Here is a 19,368-nt window from a genome sequence, read left to right on the forward strand (position 1 = left end):
GATCTCTGTTTAGTTGTCCTGTGTTAATCAACAACCAACATGTTGGATCTCTGTTTAGTTGTCACTGTGCCCAACCTAGCCAACATGCTGGATCTCTGTTCAGTTGTCACTGTGTTAACCACAACCAACATGTTGGATCTCTGTTTAGTTGTCACTGTGTTAACCACAACCAACATGTTGGATCTCTGTTTAGTTGTCACTGTGTTAACCACAACCAACATGTTCAATCTCTGTTTTAGTTGTCACTGTGTGTTAACCACAACAACATGTTGGATCTCTGTTTAGTTGTCACTGTGTTAACCACAACCAACATGTTGGATCTCTGTTTAGTTGTTACTTTTTAACTACAACCAACATGTTGGATCTCTGTTTAGCTGTCACTGTGTTAACCACAAACAACATGTTGGATCTCTGTTTGAGTTGTCACTTTTTTAACCACAAACAACGTTGTCTCTGTTTAGTTGTCACCATGAAACCACAAACCAACATGTTGGTTGTTTAGGTCAAAAGTGACAAACTGAACCAACATGTTGATCTCTGTTTAGTTGTCACTGTGTTAAACACAACCAACATGTTGGTCTCTGTTTAGTGTCACTGGTGACAACTAAGCAGAGATTGAACATGTTGGTTGTGGTTAACACGGTGACGCAAATGAAGATCCAATGTTGGTTGTGGTGCTTTATTGACAACTCAACATGTTGGATTCTCTGTTTTTAGTTATCAACTGTGTTTAAATAACCCAACCAACAATGTTGGATCTCTGTTTAGTTGTTACTGTTTAACCACACCCAAACATGTTGGATCTCTGTTAGTTGTCACTGTGTTACACCCAGCTTCACACAGAGACGCAGAAACACAGATACAGATTCAGAGGAATGAGTTACACCCAGCTTCACACAGAGACGCAGAAACACAGATACAGATTCAGATGAATGACTTACACCCAGCTTCACACAGAGACGCAGAAACACAGATACAGATTCAGAGAATGAACGAGTTCACACCCAGATACAGATTCAGAGGAATGACAGAGAGACGCAGAAACACAGATACAGATTCAGAGGAATGACTTACACCCAGCTTCACACAGAGACAGATTCAGGGGAACGAGTTACACCCAGCTTCACACAGATACAGATTCAGAGGAACGAGTTACACCCAGCTTCACACAGAGACGCAGAAACACAAACACAGATACAGAGGAATGACTTACACCCAGCTTCACACAGAGACGCAGAAACACAAACACAGATACAGAGGAATGACTTACACCCAGCTTCACACAGAGACAGATTCAGGGGAACGAGTTACACCCAGCCTCACACACAGACAGATTCAGGGGAACGAGTTACACCCAGCCTCACACAGAGACAGATTCAGGGGAACGAGTTACACCCAGCCTCACACACAGACAGATTCAGGGGAACGAGTTACACCAAGCTTCACACACAGACAGATTCAGGGGAATGAGTTACACCCAGCTTCACACAGAGACAGATTCAGGGGAATGAGTTACACCCAGCCTCACACAGAGACAGATTCAGGGGAAGGAGTTACACCCAGCCTCACACAGAGACAGATTCAGGGGAAGGAGTTACACCCAGCCTCACACAGAGACAGATTCAGGGGAAGGAGTTACACCCAGCCTCACACAGAGACAGATTCAGGGGAACGAGTTACACCCAGCCTCACACAGAGACAGATTCAGGGGAACGAGTTACACCCAGCCTCACACAGAGACAGATTCAGGGGAACGAGTTACACCCAGCCTCACACAGAGACATAGGACTGAGTTCAGGACTGACCCTTGTAAAGAGGAAAGACTCATCCTTTTGCGAAGGCAAGTCAAAATTAAAGTCAACATTTTGGAGGAGTTATCACATTTCTACAGCTAAGGTTCAGGAGATTTTCCAGACCATGTGATCTAAGCGGACCATGTGATCTAAGCGGACCATGTGATCTATTTGTGGGCCCCACAAATACTGTAAGAACCTTGAACGGATCATCAGTTTTTTTTATCTTTATCTCATAAAACCTTCCGCATGCAGCTAAATGTATAAATTAAACTATTGTTTTACAGACTTTCAATTCAATTTTACACCCCAGTCAGCAAGCTCCCCAAGTTAAACAAGATTTGTATCTGCTAATATCTATATGACATTAGCATGTCGTTAGCATGCCACTCTCCAGTAAAGGATATAAGGACTTTAAAAATATATATACAGTACCAGTCAAACGTTTGGACACACCTACTCGTTCAAGGGTTTTTCTTAATTTTTAAAAACTATTTTCTACATTAAAGAATAACAGCGAAGACACCAAAACTATGAAACAACACATATGAAATCATGTAGTAATCAAAGAAGTGTTATTTCATCGTTTTTATGTCTTCACTATTATTCCACAATGTAGAAAATAGTAAAAATAAAGAAAACCCTTGAATGAGTATAGTTAAGTCACAATCAATCGCCTGTATACTATAATGTCATAGTATCTCATATATGATCTGCCCAAGATCTCAGTTGACCATCTTCTGCTATTGATTAAAAACAGTCCATTTTGTGGTATCGCTCTAACAGAGAAAACAAAAGAGCTCATACAGCATCTACTCTCTATTTCACTGCTGGGTAGCATTTGTGTATCTTAAAGGGGCCATCAGCAGTTGAAACAATAATAAAGTGCTTTCCAAACACTGTTTCAGTAAAAAGCTGAGGGGATGAGGCTGGAGAAATGTAATCACTCTCAAATTCACAGACAGAGCTATGGATGCAGGGACTGGCCATCCAATGATATCAACATTATGATGTGAACCATGCTTAGAGGCTCCACGGGGTTTGTTTACGTTTACTTTGTTTAAAAAACTTTGGAGTAAAACAAGCTTATTTTGGGTTCTGATTGGGTACGGCACTTGAACTATGCTCACGAGGCATTTCTAAGTTCTATTCTTCGAGAATCAATGGGTACATATCATTCATTTATAAGTCAATAAATGGATGTAGCAACTCTAGATGGCCCTTTAATGTAACGTGTGACCCAAGACTCCCCTCCACCAAAGCCCAAAACTTCCACAGAAAAGATGACGGCAGCGATCTGGACAAACAGTGAAAAATGGGTCTACTTCCAGGAAGTAACCGTGTCAGTTCAGGGCCACATTATATGGCTTCATTAAAGTAGACCTTTTCTGGCTGCGGCAGTGAAAAACTGTGGGTCTTAATGGCTGTGTGGTGTGGTTATGGATGTGGGTGTCATATGTGCGACGGCCCCATTTGTCAGAGCTACAGGGAAAGGTAATGGGCTGGGTAAGGGAGGAGAGGAGGAAAAGGGGGATAGAGGAAGGAAAGGAGGGATGGAGGGAGGAAAGTAGGGAATGGAGGAAGGAAAGGAAGGGAGAGGAAAACAAAACTCACCAGGCTCTGTGCCAGTCGACGCCACAGGCATGTTGAGGCTTTAGTCAAACTGTGTCAGCTGCCGGCAGAGAGGAGAGGAAGAGAGAGAGAGAGAGAGAGAGAGAGAGAGAGAGAGATCTAGAGAGAAATAAAGAGGAGGGGAACATTAATAAACATTTCGTTTAATCAAAAATTAATTCGTATTGAGAGTGTTCCCTCATGTGAGCCAGAACATACTTCCATTTTGAATGCAGTCGTCAGAGCTAAAATGTATGGTAGAGGCCTTCAAGGATCTAAAAAATTGGACCTGTTCAGAAATGGACCTGGGGCTTTCCCATCCGGAACCGATATGCATAAATTCATTTAAAAAATATAAAACTTGTTATGAACGGACCCAAGGACAACTAGACCCTTTCCGTATAGACCTGGTCAGATCCAGACCCGGTCCGATTTGATCCATTTTAAAGCTACTTAATTAAATTGAGTTGATAAAGCACGAGGGAGAGGAGGTAGAGAGAGGTGCAGGGGCCGTGCTGTGTGTGTAGGTTACTGCAATTTCTCTCTCTCTCTCTCTCTCTCTCTCTACTGTAGTAGTCGCGTTCGGACCTGTATGGGTTCTTCTGGACACATCAGTTAAAATTACACATAACTGAGACCCAACAATCATATCAGATCCAACCCAGACCTGTGACATTATTTACAATTCTCGATCCGACCGTCTATTTGGGTACAAGTGGATCCATGAAGAGCTCTAATGTACAGTAACGATACACATTTACACCAGCATAGAATCCAACAGGTGCATACGGGCATTTTTCCTAATATAATATTCACCAGTAGGGAGTGCTGTTTTCCCATCAGCAGATTATATTCAAGTTTGAACGATGGACTACCAATAAGCACGGATGTTTTCCTTGATCTATATACACTGAGTGCACAATACATTAGGAGCACCTTCCTAACATTGAGTTGCGCCCCGTTTTGCACTCAGAACAGCCTCAATTCGTCGGGGCATGGACTCTAAAAGGTGTTGTAACCGCTCCACAGGGATGCTGGCTGATGCTGACTCCAACACTTCCCACAGTTGTGTCAAGTTGGCTGGATGTCCTTAGGGTGGTGGACCATTCTTGATACACAAAAGAAACTGTTGAGAGTAAAAAACCCAGCAGTGTTGCAGTTCTGGCACCTACTAACAAAGGCACTTATTTTGTCTTTCCCAAATTTGTGGCATTCTGAGCTAGAGGTCTTCACGAATGTACCTGTACCCGAATACCCGAGGCCTGATCCGGGAACCGAGCAGGTAGCTTGTTGTTGGACAATCATAAGTCATCAAAGCGGCAATAGGCTACAGTCATAGAGCCTCCATGTTGGGAAAAAAAGTTAGGAGATAGCTCGATTAACGTTAACTAGCTCAACTAACTTCTCCCGGTTTGATGCAGTCATATCATATTTGATGATAAATAACCTAGTTATGGCAGCTATTAGTCGACTATAAGCGTGAGTCGGCTTGGTTGGTTGCTGTCTCTCGTCTCTCCCTCCCTGCTCCCGTTTCACTTGCTCACACAGTACGGCCAATCTCCCGCCTGCTAGAGCAGCACCTCTCTCTCCCTCCTCTCCCACAACTTTTATCAGCTCTGGCTAATTAAGGAGCTTTCCTCTGATCCAATCGGACCGGGTCTGGATCCAACCAAGTTTATAGGAAACGGGTCTAGATGTCCTTGGGCCTGTTCAGAATGGATATCTATATAAAACACGTTTCATTTATGCATATCGGGCTCGGGTGGGAAAGGCCCAGTTCCATTTTGGAACGTGAAGACCTCTAATCTAAGCCTTTGTTTCGTATTTCTTCTAACCCTCCGACGGTGTGCGGGTGTCGATTCTCACGGGACAATGTAAGGAGACGCGAACAAGAGAGAAGGCCTCCTTCGTCACAGACAGAGTGGGCATCTGGTGTAGCTAATCCATTGTATCCATGACAACGGGCTCAATGTATGGTAAGAATGGGGAGGTGGGGGCAATAAAGGAGAACAAAAAGAGAGAGCAGAGCCCCCACCTCGCTCCAGCACCACCCCACCAAAACACTGTCTCACCCCCCCCGAAGAGAAGAGCTAGTAAAAACCATGCACAGAGGTTGTGTATGTGTCGAATGCTGAAAGGAGATGGTTTAAGAGAGAGCATTATACATAGAAAGAGAAAGAGAGAGAGAAAGTGAGAGTGAGGCAAAAAGTGAGACAGTAAGAAGAAACCAGACAAAGAAGGACAGGGAGACAGAGAGTGAGAGAGACCAATGGGAGACTGAGAGGGAGGGAAGACAGACGGAGAGAGAAAGAGAGACAGAGTGTGCAATTGAGACATACAATGAGAGTTAGACAGCAAGACGAGAGAGTGCATGAGAGAGACACAGAAAGGGAGCGAGAGTCAATTTAAAGGAGCAGAATGAAGAGCAGAAAATTCTACTTAAGCAAACAATAATAATAGCCTGAGGCGGCAGACAGACAAATCAGGCAGATAAATGTACTCTACCAACACACTCAGGAAGCCATTTTGCTGCTTCACAGTGTTTTGATCACTTCTGCTCGACAGATATCGGCCAGATTCCCCTCATTTGCAGACTCTTCTGAGTCAGTGGTTCTTTGTTCAGGATCAAAACAACTCATGTTCCTGGGCAACAAGACAGGCAGTAAGTCATGAGGAGGAGAATAGCATCCACATGAATGACTCACATAGATTACACCTGCTTCTACCATTACTACAGTTATTACACTTTTGTATTGGATATTTATTTGTTTAATCTGTTTTATATATATATATATATATATATATATATATATATATAATTCTTTCTTGACTATTATAGGTACTATTCTTGTCGCTGTTGTTTCATAATAGTTATGTGTATCACTTCACTTTGGCAACGTTTAGTTTTTCATTCGAGCCATTGAAGCATATTGCAGTTTCATTTGTAATCATCAATGACTTGATTACCAGGTGTGTTTCTGTGTTGGTTCTGGACTGAAACAAAAGCCAGCATGACCTGTGAGTCCCCGTGACCTTGAACTGACAAGCAATGCCCCAGTAGTAAGTAGGCAGTAAACTTGATAGAAACAGTTGCCATGGCTAGGCCTCCGCTCACATTACGCTGTTCGGATGGTAACCGTTGTCATAGTGACATGCCTTTTGCACAAACCGATGTGACGTTAGAGGAGCCACACACATCCGTAAGACAATAAATGCAGGATACATAAATGATCAAATATAACAATGAAGCACAGGTTAGAGTAGGCCCCTGTTTAAACGGTCGAAGCCTGTAGGGACTCCTACTGTAGGGGAAATAACACACCACGACACATCCACCTCCTATAACAGATTATTCGTAATGCAATCTACTCAAAGAGAAAAATGATACAAGTGCCTTCAAGTCTGGATTTCCATGAACTAACTCCCCTCCTCCTGGCTATTAAGACCGACTGCAAAACACAATCCTGACTTAATGTGCCGTGTGGCTGACTGTTAGGTGGACCGTTATGGTGGATGTACGTACATGTGAGGAGGCAGACAAGGATGGTATGTTTTTCTCCCAGGGCTTTTATTTGCAAAGTGGATATAAATAGGCGTCAAAGGTACTTCCAATATTTACAAAATGATTAACAGGGAGAAGAGCACCATAAGTCAGAGATCTGACCTAGCTAACTCATGCCTCAGTAGTGCCCGATATTAATTAGCATGAGCAGTGGCAAGTATAGCCCAGCCGTCCCCTGTTTGGCCATGCCTTTAACCCATAATGTATCTCACCATGAAATCAAATGTATCTATACAGCCCTTGTTACATCAGTAGATGTCTCAAGGTGCTTATACAGAAACCCGGCCTAAAACCCCAAACAGCAAGTAATGCAGATGTAGAAGCACGGTGGCTAGGAAAAAGTCCCTAGGAAAAGGCAGGAGCCGAGGCAAAAATCTATATACGAACCAGGCTCTGGGAGGTAGCTATGGAATATACCATTTCACATGTCAATGCTTAGGCTACCAATCATCCTCTCACTTGGACAATCAACAATTTGGCATGAACCACAACACAGTTTAAAAGCATGCCCTCTGGAACACAACCCCGTTTGTCTCCCACAATCTTCGACCAGGTAACACGAAGGACCATTCTACAATTACAATTGCAGTCAAGGACAAATAAAGTAAGGATTTACGTTAGCTTAACTTTCACCTTGATCCTGACAAAATCACTGTAGTTAGGATACAGGCGACTTTGAACATAATGGAAAGCATAATATGTGTGGAGCCGCAAACAAAAGATTTGGCAACAAACAAATGAATCGGCATGCCGACCACAAACTCTCGTGACCACAAACGTTTATTCTCTCGTACTGCTGATCTAAAGTCAAAATAGAGAACCACTGCTGCTGAAACATTTTTCATTTGTGACCTTTGAACTCAGTACCCCCTCAGTAGCCTATCACCACACCCCAGCCAGCTAATCCACGTGTCCCAGTCCACCTGCCTTACAGGTCTAGTCAGAGGGCAGTCCTGTCGTCAACAACAACACACTGACCAACAGTAGACCCATTACATACACAACTCCGGTGACGAGTGGCTTTAGGCCTACTTATTACTCTCACAAACATTTGTTGAGGCATATTTTCCCAAAGTAACACTGACAGTTGGTTTGATTTACAATAGACAGTGGCGCCAATTGCATTTCATTAGATAAACAAAACTTGCGAATGTGATAAGGAGTGAAATTGTCATTGCTCATCTTCAAATAACATTTCATCTCAGAAGAAAGGAATGACTTGTCAAAACAGTCGTAGAAGAAACTGTATCTGTAAAATGGTAAGAAGACAAATGTGCCATGTATCTGTGAGTCCAGCCATACAGTATCTATCCTGGGAATTATTTCATTAGATGTGATGGTGTTGCAACATGTGTGCACTTGGCTGCCATTGGCCGATGGCTACCTTCTATTCATCCATCCAGAGTACCAAGCCAGCAGCTCTCCTTTCCTCTCTGTCTGCTGGTCTGCTTTAATAAGCTAGGGCTGAAAATAGCTCCTCTCTAGGGAGAGCCACAACACACACACACACACACAAATGCATGCTTGTATGTACAGTGTGCATATTCACGCAAGCATACACACAGACACACAGATGCCCAGTCCAATACCACCTATGCCAGAAATCCCAGGTCCCCCAGTATGCTATTCTCACACCAAGGACTGAGTGTGTTCGATCTGGTAGGCTATATTTGCCGACACTCTGACATCTCCTAGGGCTATCGACCTATAGATCTGTGGTGAGACAAGCCTAGCTCTCTGCAGGTATCCAGGGGCGTACGAGATGGACTGCCTCCTTTCTTCCCCGTCAGCCAGTTGCTATGACGATCTGCTAGTATAGTCTGCAGCCGCCACGGTGACCAGTAACGATGCTTAGGGAAAGGGATCGGGACGCATATTTTCAGCGCATGGCGCATGTTATCGGGACTGCTGTGATGGGGAGGGGGAGCAGGGGGGACGTGGGTAGAGGAGCACCGTCAGCAGGGGTGATTCATCTAAGCTATACACACACACACACACACACACACACACACACACACACACACACTGTTCCATCATTCCACCACTCATGCCAATGCTATAGGTGGGGAAACAAAGCAGCCTTCCAGCCTCCCCAGCTTGGGCACCCAAAAGAAGGGAAAAGGGTGATTATGCCATGATGGGAGGTAGGCAACCAATGGGATGTACCGCTTTCTACCCACCCCCTTTAATGCACATTTACACTGCTGCTAGGCATTGTTGTAAGAAGGAGAAGGTGGAGATAGAGAGGGAGTACATCTAGAGACATCTAGGGGCAATGTGGTTAATCAATCCATAAAGCCACTGATAGCTGTGGTGGCTTGTTTGGCTTTTATGCACAAAATGTCCCCTAAGAGTGTATACATGGGGAAGATTAATCTAACACAAAAATTAAGCAATGGTTGGAATGTCTGACCTAAACCATGCTCAAATAATTTAATTAAAATGTCCCTTTTTAGGAGCAAGTCTGTGTGTTCAGATATTTCTTCTGTAATTGCATTATATTATTATGTGTAGTCAGCTATTTTAATGGCAGAATGCCCTTTGTACCATAATTTGGCAGATACAATGGATGAATTATGATTCTGCCAAACAGTATAAAACAAGATAAAATGTATAGTTTTTATAGTTTTTTATATATTTTTTTAATAACTAGGCAAGTCAGTTAAGAACAAATTCTTATTTTCAATGACGGCCTAGGAACAGTGGGATAACTCCCTTGTTCAGGGGAAGAACAACAGATTTTTACCTTGTCAGCTCGGGGATTCTATCTTGCCACCTTTCGGTTACAAGTCCGACGCTCTAACCACGAGACTACCTGCCGCCACATTTGCGCACTTAGCAAAGCAGTAAGCGTTACAATATGTAGCCTAACAATAACTAGAAGAGACGTAGCTTAGGCCACTAACAATATTTGTTTATTTTATAATGTAACTAATGCAAATGGCTATAGCTAACGAATGTGCCATTGAGATTGCGAAATAGTTGGGAAGAGATTTTAGATGTATCGATTCCATGGCACATGGTTTATGAACTGATACACAAAACAACGCTGGATTCAAAACGTTTTCAATTTAAATTATTATACAAATTTCTTGCAACGAAAAACACCTGACATATATGGGGGATACAACCATCCCAGGTCTGCATATTTTGCTGCGAAGAGACAGAATCATTAGATCATTTGTTTTGGTACTGTCCATATGTAGCTTGTTTTTGGTCGCAGGAATGGCCGAAGAATTGCAACATTTACCTGGTGCTAACTCTGCAGATAGCAATGCTGGGTGATTTAAAAAGGCATAGTAAATCGATCAATAATTGAATAATACTCTTAGCAACAACAAAAATATCTTTAATTTACAATACGTACAATCTATGAGAATAGAAAGGTTCAGAACTTTTGTTAAACATCACTGCACATTTGAAAAATATATGGCGAAAAATCTAAAACTGGACGTTCTTCAGAGATAGAGGGGTTGAGTGGAGCTGAAGGATGGGACTAAAAACAAACAAAAGATAACTATTGTAAAATAGATTGTATCCGTAAAATGTATATAGTATGTATAAGCTGGAAGTAGAAGCCTAAGTGTTGTTGTCCATTACTTTACTCCAATTAGGGGAGGATGGTAGGGTTAGTGGAAAATAATACATTTAAATAAATATAAATATATATAATTTATATACAGTGTATATATATTCACAAAACAATATGGGGGATTGGAAATTATGCAGACAATTACATTGATGGAAGCAACAATCTATCTGCAATATTAAATCTGATCTACCCCCTAAAATAAAATAAAAATGAAAAAACAGACAGTAGGTAGGAAGTTGTGGTGTCTAGAGGATGTCTGGGGAAGCAAAAACCCACAGAATCTATGAGAGCAGCAGAGCCTGCACTGCTGTGGCCGATTCACTGCCAGTCAACGTGACGTAATGGAACCGTTTCTCTCTCCACTGTTCATCCCAATTGAACTGATTTCATTTTTTCTCTCTGTGCTAACATCAATTGGATAGAAAATAACCTAAAAAAAAACTTTAGAGAGCACCCAAAACATCCACTTGCTTTTTCATCTATTGTACCTATTTTATCTCTTGGCATAAAGAGATCCTGCTTACTGTACATTATTCCCCTACTAAACCAGCTCAGTATCTCTACTCCTAAATGTGAACCTTGCTACCACATGACCTGCCACAGTGCTCCTAGCCAATGGTAGATAATATGCAAGCTCAGCAATACCACACAGATCCCTATGGAGGTTTCCTTCCTTACCTCCGTCCCTCATGTTGACTCATATTGGGGGGTTACGAACCGTAGGGCAGGACGCCCACTTGGGTAGTTAATAGCATCCTTCCACTCTCCTCCATCCCTCCCTCCCTTTGCCTTTCTCTATCCCTTTCTCCTCACTCATAATGGGCAGACCACGTGGGTAGTGCATATTCTCTCTTCTCTCTCCATCCTTCTCGCATCCCTCCACCTCCTCCCACGCTCCCATTCCTCTCCCCATCCTTTTCTCCCTCTCATCTCTCTCCCATCCCTCTCCACTTTTCTCCCTACCTCTCTTCCATCCCCCTCTCTCTCTCCATCTCTCCATCCTTCTCATTATCCCTCTCTCATCTCTCTCCCATCCCTCTCCACTTTTCTCCCTACCTCTCTCCCATCCCCCCCTCTCTCTCCCTCTCTCCACCCTTCTCATTATCCCTCTCTTCTCTCTCTCCATCCCTCTCTCCTTCCTCTCTCGCTCCCTCTCTCCCCTCCTCCACACACACGTCATGCAGTGGCCTCTTGTGCTAACGACACCATGTCCAGGCCCTAACAAGATCACACGCTGATGTGAACTCCATCTGCTCCCCTCATTGCCCCCCCCCCCCCCTACCCCCTCTCATCCACCCCACTCCCTAAGAGATAGGCTACATGCCCCATCTGCTTGTGTCACAATATCTGTCCCCCTCTCTCTAAAGACTATGGTCTATGCATGGCTCCTATCAACACAGTGTGTTAGCCAGTCACTTTGCATTTTGTGGTTTGTCCCAAAGAATCAATTGAATGAGCAAGAGAGAGTGAGTGAGAGTTTTTTTTTTAAATGGATGTTTAATTTTAAGACATTGATCTCTTCAATTCCATTATTCAAATTACTGATAAGTCTTTACTGATCAATTAATCCCTGACATATTTTAAAAAATAAATATGTTTTTTTCACTATCACCACACAATTATATCATTGGCTTTCGAACTAATCACGAGGTTTTACTCTAATCGGGAAGGGGAAATTGGATTTCCGTCATGGCAGGTCTATAATAGTGCAATACATTTGTAAAAGGACAGTCCACTTTCACTATCGTGCTTCAACCTGCAGGATACAAAACCGAAAACACAATGTTCCAAAGGTCTGATTCTTACACCTGAGAAAACTCCTCCACCCCCCAGATGGAGAGAAAGAGAAAGAGTGTGGTTCGGTGCGTCTTATAGCCGACATGACATGTGTGATATTATTATACTACTGCACCTTGCCAAAAGTCTGCGCGTGCAGGTGGTGTGCGTGCGGAAGTGTAGGGACGAATTGTATTGTTTTGCTTGCAGCATGCACCAATATACCAGACTATTCACGAATGGTATTCCCCCATTAGGGAAAATACTGTATTACAAAACAGTCTTAATATTATTGTGTATTTAGATTGAATTAAAATGACTGAAGAGAACCGTTATCGTTGGTGCGTAGCCGATGGCTCACATCAACATATGGTACCCAGGTAGCCCACCAAAACGCTGGGGGTCTGCAACTGAGACACAGAGAAACGCATACATAATGTATCTAACATAAATGCAATGCGAAACACAATTTTGTATATTTTAATAGAAATTGGGTTCGGTTAATCTATGTCTAGATCGCACCCTTTGAGTATTTGCCTGACTATGTATCTACATTATCGGAATCACCTACTACTTGACAGCATGAAGCCCCCACACGTAAACAAAGCACAACGAAAAATACCTCAAATCAAATAGACCATCTGCCATGCATTCCAATGAAAATATATCGTATACTTAAAAAACATAAGAACTCAATTTTACATAACGGGACTGCACTAACCTGTTCCGTCTCGTGGTCGCGTCGTTGTCTCCGTTTAATATGAAATCTCTGAACAGCTACTGATTGTGAAACCACTGTAAAGTCGTCGCGATGGAGATTTAAACGGGCAATGCACTTCTTTCCTCAATGTGGGCCCCACCAACTACGTACGGTCATAGCGTAGAATAGATATATTGTATTTTTAACAGTCTTTCTAAGCTAGAAAAGAAATCATTATTGCGGACCCATTTCATGTTTTCACAATAACAAATACAGACAATTACCTACAATAAGTCGAGAACACACAAATATTCTTGACGCTAATGATTGACTACCATTACATGTCATGAATTTACATAATTTTCATCACATGAGCTGTGTGTAATCCTTACGCTTCCAATGAATATTCATATTTTAACCCACGTTTGTTTGGGTTAAAGCCAATCTCTAAATTGTGCAGAGTATTATTGAAGTATCATACACAATGGCGTAATGTGTCCTTATTGCTTTGGTTATGATAAGGTAGGACAGGGCATCTATGAGTCACATTCCTCAGAAAGCGTGGCTATTCCGTTCGTTGAAATGGCAAATGAGCAAATAGAAATCTTACGGATTGTGGCTTTAATGGAACTGAATCGTCAAGATCTCTCGAAAATGCTATACATCCATATGCTCTTCAACTCATGCAACACACTATTGCAAACATGCTACGTAAATAATTGCTAAGTAAATAATTGTACTTATATCGTGTATACAAGTTTGTAATATGTCGTCGGATTATACAATATGTACTCCATTATAATATATGTATTTCAGAAAAACATTATTTACTCATTCAATCAGTGTTCACATTGTATTCACCCTGCACTCATGTTCATGTCAGGTACCTGCCTTACAGGAGTGACATCTACTGGACGAAGATAAGTATTACAGTTAAGAGGTATATCATCTGCATATTGATCGAGATGAGACATCAGCGTAAGGCAGAATGTACACAGCCTGATGTCCAGTACTTGCACCAGACACAACCGATGTCTGATTTTCAGGCCGGCTAGTAGAAGACACCCATAGCTTTACAGTAACATGGTTTGGAAAGCTCCTCACGGAGGGGGTCTTACATTTTCAACTAGATTTAATGTCTTCTGCTCATCAACAAATGATTTTACATCTGAGGGATCGTTTTGAAACACCACAATAATGTTGACTGTAAGAATGAATGAGACGCAAACATCTATTTTGTCATAGCCATCCATTAAAAGTTTAATCACACACAATGCATTTATACAGTACCAACCATAAAAGATCATTCTCTGTTATTAAGACATACAGCAGTGATGGTTACACATGATTTCATCAATCATTATATATCTTGTATTCTATATCTTAATTCAATAATTCATTATGTACAACTGTCTTCATGTGAAGAAATGAGTCAGAGACTTCGTGTGAGAGAGAGCGAGAGAGAAGTCCGAGAGAGAGGGAAAGCGGGGGAAGGAGGGTTCGGTATTTCAGGTTGATTTTACGTTGTCTTAAAGGTCTGTGATGGTCATTGGTTGTGGTCAGGGGTCAGAGGGGAAGGTGGTTGTGGGAGCACTGGTCGGCCTCTCCAGCTATTGGTGGACACCTGGGGAGAATGCCCAATGAGGACGAGGAATCACCACATGTAGGAGTCGTCATATCTGGAGAGGGAAAAGAGGAAAGAGGAAAGAGAGAGAGAGAGAGAGAGAGAGAGAGAGAGAGAGAGAGAGAGAGAGAGAGGGAACAATGAGTCCTGGGGGAATGAACATTTGGTTTAATCCTGGGCTACCCAAAGGCAGACCTACTAAAGGTTGTGCATGACAGTCTTTTCCTGTACAGTAGGTGTATGTAGCCGATAAAGTGACAATTCTTTGACACCACGCTATCGAAATAACCCCAGAAACAAAGAGATATCAGTCTTTGCACCTGCCGTTGAAATTGTATTGGAAATGTTTGATATCTTTGATGGACTGACCTTGATCTCTGGTCTCTCTCTGCATTGTTGCCAAACAGCAACTCTGACATCACTCCCTCCTGGGTGGACCTCTTACCGTACCTAGAAAAAAAAATGAAAGGAAGAGAGGGAGAGAGAGAGAGCAAAGACTGTCAAACCTCCACTCCACTCTAAGCATTCTGCAGGAGGATCCCACTTCTCAATGACAGGTAGAACATTTTGCTGTCTGAATGTGTCTAAAGGTGCCAAGGTAGCTGTCTGAGGTGTGTGTCATGGGAGAGGGGTGATGTAATTATGTGTACATGTGTGAAACTTGAGCATGTCATCCCACAAACTCCCACAGACACCGGAGCCACCCGACAAAGCCAATTAGAGTCAGAGCTCCTTTCCTCTGAAAAGATGCTGTTCGAGGCCTTTCTTGCTCAACTACCAAAGATACTGAGGGTTTTTAATGGCACGATAATGTAGTCCTCTGTAGTAAGGTAGGTAAAAGACTGAGACACTATGCTTGGATCATTCAGGCAAGATCTAATTGTTTTTTCTTTCCGGTGTGTGTGTCTGTTGGTGTATAAGCATTCCCTGCACAGATAAATGTATGTACAAACGATCAATTTCTCCTTGAAATTGAAATTGGAAGTTGAATATCTCAGCGGGATTGGGCTGGAATTCCTTCCTCTGTGGGGAAAACGTTTTGAGTGGAAAATTGTAACTTTCCCATCATGCCACCGAACCTGGCATTCATAAACGTTTTGTTTTATTAAACTAGGCAAGTCAGTTAAAGAACAACTTCTTATTTACAATGACAGCTTAGGAACAGTGGGTTAACTGCCTTGTTCAGAACGACAGATTTTTACCTTGTCGGCTCGGGGATTTGATCTAGCAACCTTTCTAGTTATTGGCCTAATGCTCTAACCACTAGGCTACCTGCCACACTTTCATAGCAGCTGTGCAATTTCACACTCCAATTCAACCCCACTCGGGCACTCCAAAGTGATGCCAGTGAAGTGGAGGGAAGTATGATCAACCACGCCTTCTGAGAAAGTGAGGCAATCTCACCTTCTCCATAGACAGGCGGTTGTAACAAGATGTAAAAGGGAACCATCGTTGTCGGACCATGCTCTCATCTCTCCACTTAGAAACCGCTTTGTGAGGATGAAGAAGACAATATTACTGTTATGTATTTTGGATTCCAGGAAAATCCGTGCTCTTGCTGCAGGCAAATCTTCTCTGCTGTTCAAATAGCATTTCCGAATGATCATTCATATTTGGCGGCAGGTAGCCTAACGGATAAGAGCTCTGGGCCAGTATCCGAAAGGTCACTGGTTTAAATCCCCAAGCCGACAAGGTGAAAAACCTGCCTATGTGCTCTTTGAGCAAGGCACTTCACCCAAATTGCACCTGGAAGTCACTCTGAATAGAGTGTCTGCTAAATGGCTAAAATGTTAAATGTAGTCCAATGATTTATTATGACAGACAAGAAGAACAAACTCCACCAAATGTCATTCCTCTTGGACTATATAGTTCTGATCTACACTATTCCAGTATATTATTGGTTATCATCCAAGCCATTGCTATATTATGACAACTTAAATGTGGATGCTCTATGATAATGGATTGTAAAAGAGTAAACATTTTGCCCTCTAAGTTGAATGTAATAGGGTTGGATATATTTTCTTAAAGATCAATGGCCTATTTGAATATCATGAATACTATCAGGTGTGCCTGATTCAGTGACATTTCAGCATAAGACATAGACCACCTATTCAACCCAGACATCACCATATCAGTATAGAATATGTTATTAGGGAACCTGCAGGCACATAGGGATCCATAATTTGATTTGGAGAATTCACGTGGGTCTGTCTTCACAGGTTTGATTGCTATGGCATTATTTATATGGAGAGACTAAAGCTTTTTTGAGCCTAATGCCCTGTAATAAAATGTAGAAAATATATATCATGGTATATGGAGCATTAAGAGCAGAAAACTCAGCGGTCACTGTCACAGTAGACTAACCTAGATTGGAATAAAAATGAAAAACCGTTCCATTTGCCATATAAATCGAGGTATGTGGTTTATTATAACTTAATAGAAAAAAAATGTCCTCTGATGTTAGGACTAGGAAGAAAGATAACTTGAATAGAAAAGCTGCTACGTAGAGCGCGAGCACGGTCTGCTTACCTCTGTCTCGTGATCAGATTGATGTAGTGTCTGAGCGCGGTATAGTATTTGGCCAGTTCTTCAGGAGGCGCGTCTTCTCCAGGGTTCTCCGGTTTAGGTGGGTAGGCGTCCACGAAAGTCCCGAGACACACCAGCACGCACAACACCAAGGCGACCAAGACGGTCCAGGGTTTCAGTATAATGGCCATCTGTGGTCAGGAGAAGGGGGTTAGGGAGCACGTGATTGTTAAATGTTAAAAAGCCTCAACGGAGATAATAATCTAGGCTAAATAGCCCACCAATCAATATTACACCAATTTCAAAGATGAGCAGGCATCCTAATCAGTAATAGGAATGAGTTTGAAAGGGAACAAGCAACAAGTATAACAGCAGAAATTATTGGTTAAAGTTGACCAATTATATTATATTTCCCCTTTGAAACATGTATTCGCTATAATTCACTAGTTATTGGTAAAATAGTGGGCTATTCAACATGATCATGATTTATTATGCAATTGTCAAATATTTGCAACTGTTATAGGAATGCATGTTGTGCGTGCAGAAATCACGGCTTTATCCACATTTCATTTGCGCAACTTTCGCGCCGTAGCTGTCCGTGGTTCTGAAAAGCCTTTTCTGGTATTTTCTAACATTTTCAAACCAACTCCAGTTGGGAAAACAATTCTCGCTGTAGGTTGCAACATGCAGATCTCTGCATAGGTGATCGGACCATTCCCGTTTCTTTCAATGACGAACTGCACAAATAGCTACTCATTTTTTTTCATGTCCAAATATGCAAAGACATGTGAGCGTCCGCATCATGAAAGCTTTAAAAGTAATACAAGTAAAACCAGCAAACATTTAAAATTCACAAGACTAAAAGTTGTTCTTACTTTCAGAAGACTTGACGTGAGCTACAAGTAGTTAAGACAACGGGTGTCTGTGTCCAGCAGTGTGGATTCTATTGCTTGGATTCTGCAATGTTCCTTTTTCAACTGGTGTCTTTGCAGCAAATCGCTGGTCTTTTGTTTCACTCCAACACAAGGGGGTTTATATACCCATCGTCGCCTCGTCCACGGGGTGAAACGGGTGGTTGTGATGGTGAGAAGGGGGATGTGGGCATAATACCGACGTCACCTGATGATTAACATATTACTAATGCATCACCCTAGTCGAACCATGTGGGTTTACGCAATTTTAATATCTGACACCTGTCCTATTGACAAACCAATGGAATGATGTCAAACAATTTGGACAGACGATGTCCAAAAAGAGCTAAATGGTATTAAGCTACAAACAGGCTAAATATTGATAATCATTAGGCCTTTCCTCATTCTTTCACAATTTCCAATGGACATCTTGATTAAAACAGCAACAGCATATAGGGCCGGGCCTCGACATATAAGGACGGATTCGACATCAGTGGGCTAAATACCTATTAATATTGCCTATTATTATTATTTACAAGGGACAAAACTCCCTATTGGTCAGAAAGTGAAAAAAAAGTCTGGTGGAGTAGCCTAATCCAATAACCACCAGGTGGCGCACAAGTTCCTATTGGTACAGTAATGCCCTTAAAGCCAATCGTTACAGGCTGAAATTCCATTTTCTGCATCTACATATCAATTTTGAGATTTGTTGGCATTTTGGTTCATTAATATTAGTATTTTCAAAAAGTAAACTTAAAAATGTAAAAAAGCTTGATGAAAATGTTTATTTTCTTAAGTTTATCATACTACTGCCCTCAACATTTTTATGAATTTGAACCCCTTAAAATGGACATGCATAAATAATTTCAAGGCTAACTATATTGAATTACACAGAATTGCTAAGCCCATTTCATAGAGAATGTTACAAAACTGGAGTACATTTAGTGACTTTGAAGAAATGGTGATTGGGTCTAAATACTGTAGGCTTTTGGTAGTCTTAATTCAGTGGCGCACTTTCCTGAAAGTCAGACTCTTCCCACAGGCCAACAAAAATAATCAGTTTCAGAAGCATCTGTATTCACCAAATTGTCTGTGTTTATCCTTTGATATATTTCCCAGACTGGCCCAGAGAGACTTATTGATATGTTATCCATTTTTTTTATTCTAGGTAACTTTTACATGAAAAAAAAAATGCTAAAACTGCATTTTCAATAGATATCTTTAGTATTTTACAGATGGAAAGATGAAAAAAGTTATTTATTCACTATCTGCT

General features: G+C 41.8%; 2 protein-coding genes across 3 annotated transcripts in view; both read right to left on the reverse strand.

Annotated features, from left to right (window-relative positions):
* Nucleotides 1-13,171, reverse strand: part of mpp2a (membrane palmitoylated protein 2a) — a 26,853-nt gene extending 13,682 nt beyond the window's left edge. The window contains exons 1-2 of one of the 2 annotated variants that reach the window (XM_024432943.2): nucleotides 13,056-13,171; nucleotides 3,408-3,524 (exon numbers count right to left, since the gene is read on the reverse strand). In XM_024432943.2, the coding sequence (XP_024288711.1) occupies nucleotides 3,408-3,438 (31 nt within the window). In that variant the 5' untranslated portion in view covers nucleotides 3,439-3,524; nucleotides 13,056-13,171. Of the gene's footprint in view, nucleotides 1-3,407; nucleotides 3,525-13,055 lie in introns of those variants that run through there. The other variant, XM_042327315.1, reaches the window with a different exon arrangement.
* Nucleotides 13,172-14,266: 1,095 nt separating this feature from the next.
* pyya (peptide YYa) lies at nucleotides 14,267-18,204 on the reverse strand. The gene is made up of 4 exons (XM_024434115.2): nucleotides 18,060-18,204; nucleotides 17,188-17,375; nucleotides 15,028-15,108; nucleotides 14,267-14,713 (listed from the first exon to the last, which is right to left on the reverse strand). The coding sequence occupies exons 2-4, from the start codon at nucleotides 17,373-17,375 to the stop codon at nucleotides 14,689-14,691; spliced, it is 294 nt and encodes a 97-aa protein (XP_024289883.1). The 5' UTR covers nucleotides 18,060-18,204; the 3' UTR covers nucleotides 14,267-14,688.
* Between the last annotated feature and the right edge of the window lie 1,164 nt (nucleotides 18,205-19,368).

Source organism: Oncorhynchus tshawytscha, linkage group LG09, assembly GCF_018296145.1.
Source record: "Oncorhynchus tshawytscha isolate Ot180627B linkage group LG09, Otsh_v2.0, whole genome shotgun sequence".
NCBI classification, from domain to species: Eukaryota; Metazoa; Chordata; class Actinopteri; order Salmoniformes; family Salmonidae; genus Oncorhynchus; species Oncorhynchus tshawytscha.

What these genes read in the sequence shown, in the direction of transcription:
- pyya (XM_024434115.2), bottom strand. Translation starts at nt 17,375, where the DNA reads ATGGCCATTATACTGAAACCCTGGACCGTCTTGGTCGCCTTGGTGTTG. An exon ending in AATCTGATCACGAGACAGAG is followed by an intron (nt 15,109 to 17,187) that starts GTAAGCAGACCG and finishes TTTTTTTTCTAG; the next exon opens with GTACGGTAAGAGGTCCACCC. An exon ending in GAGAGAGACCAGAGATCAAG is followed by an intron (nt 14,714 to 15,027) that starts GTCAGTCCATCA and finishes TTCCCTCTCCAG; the next exon opens with ATATGACGACTCCTACATGT.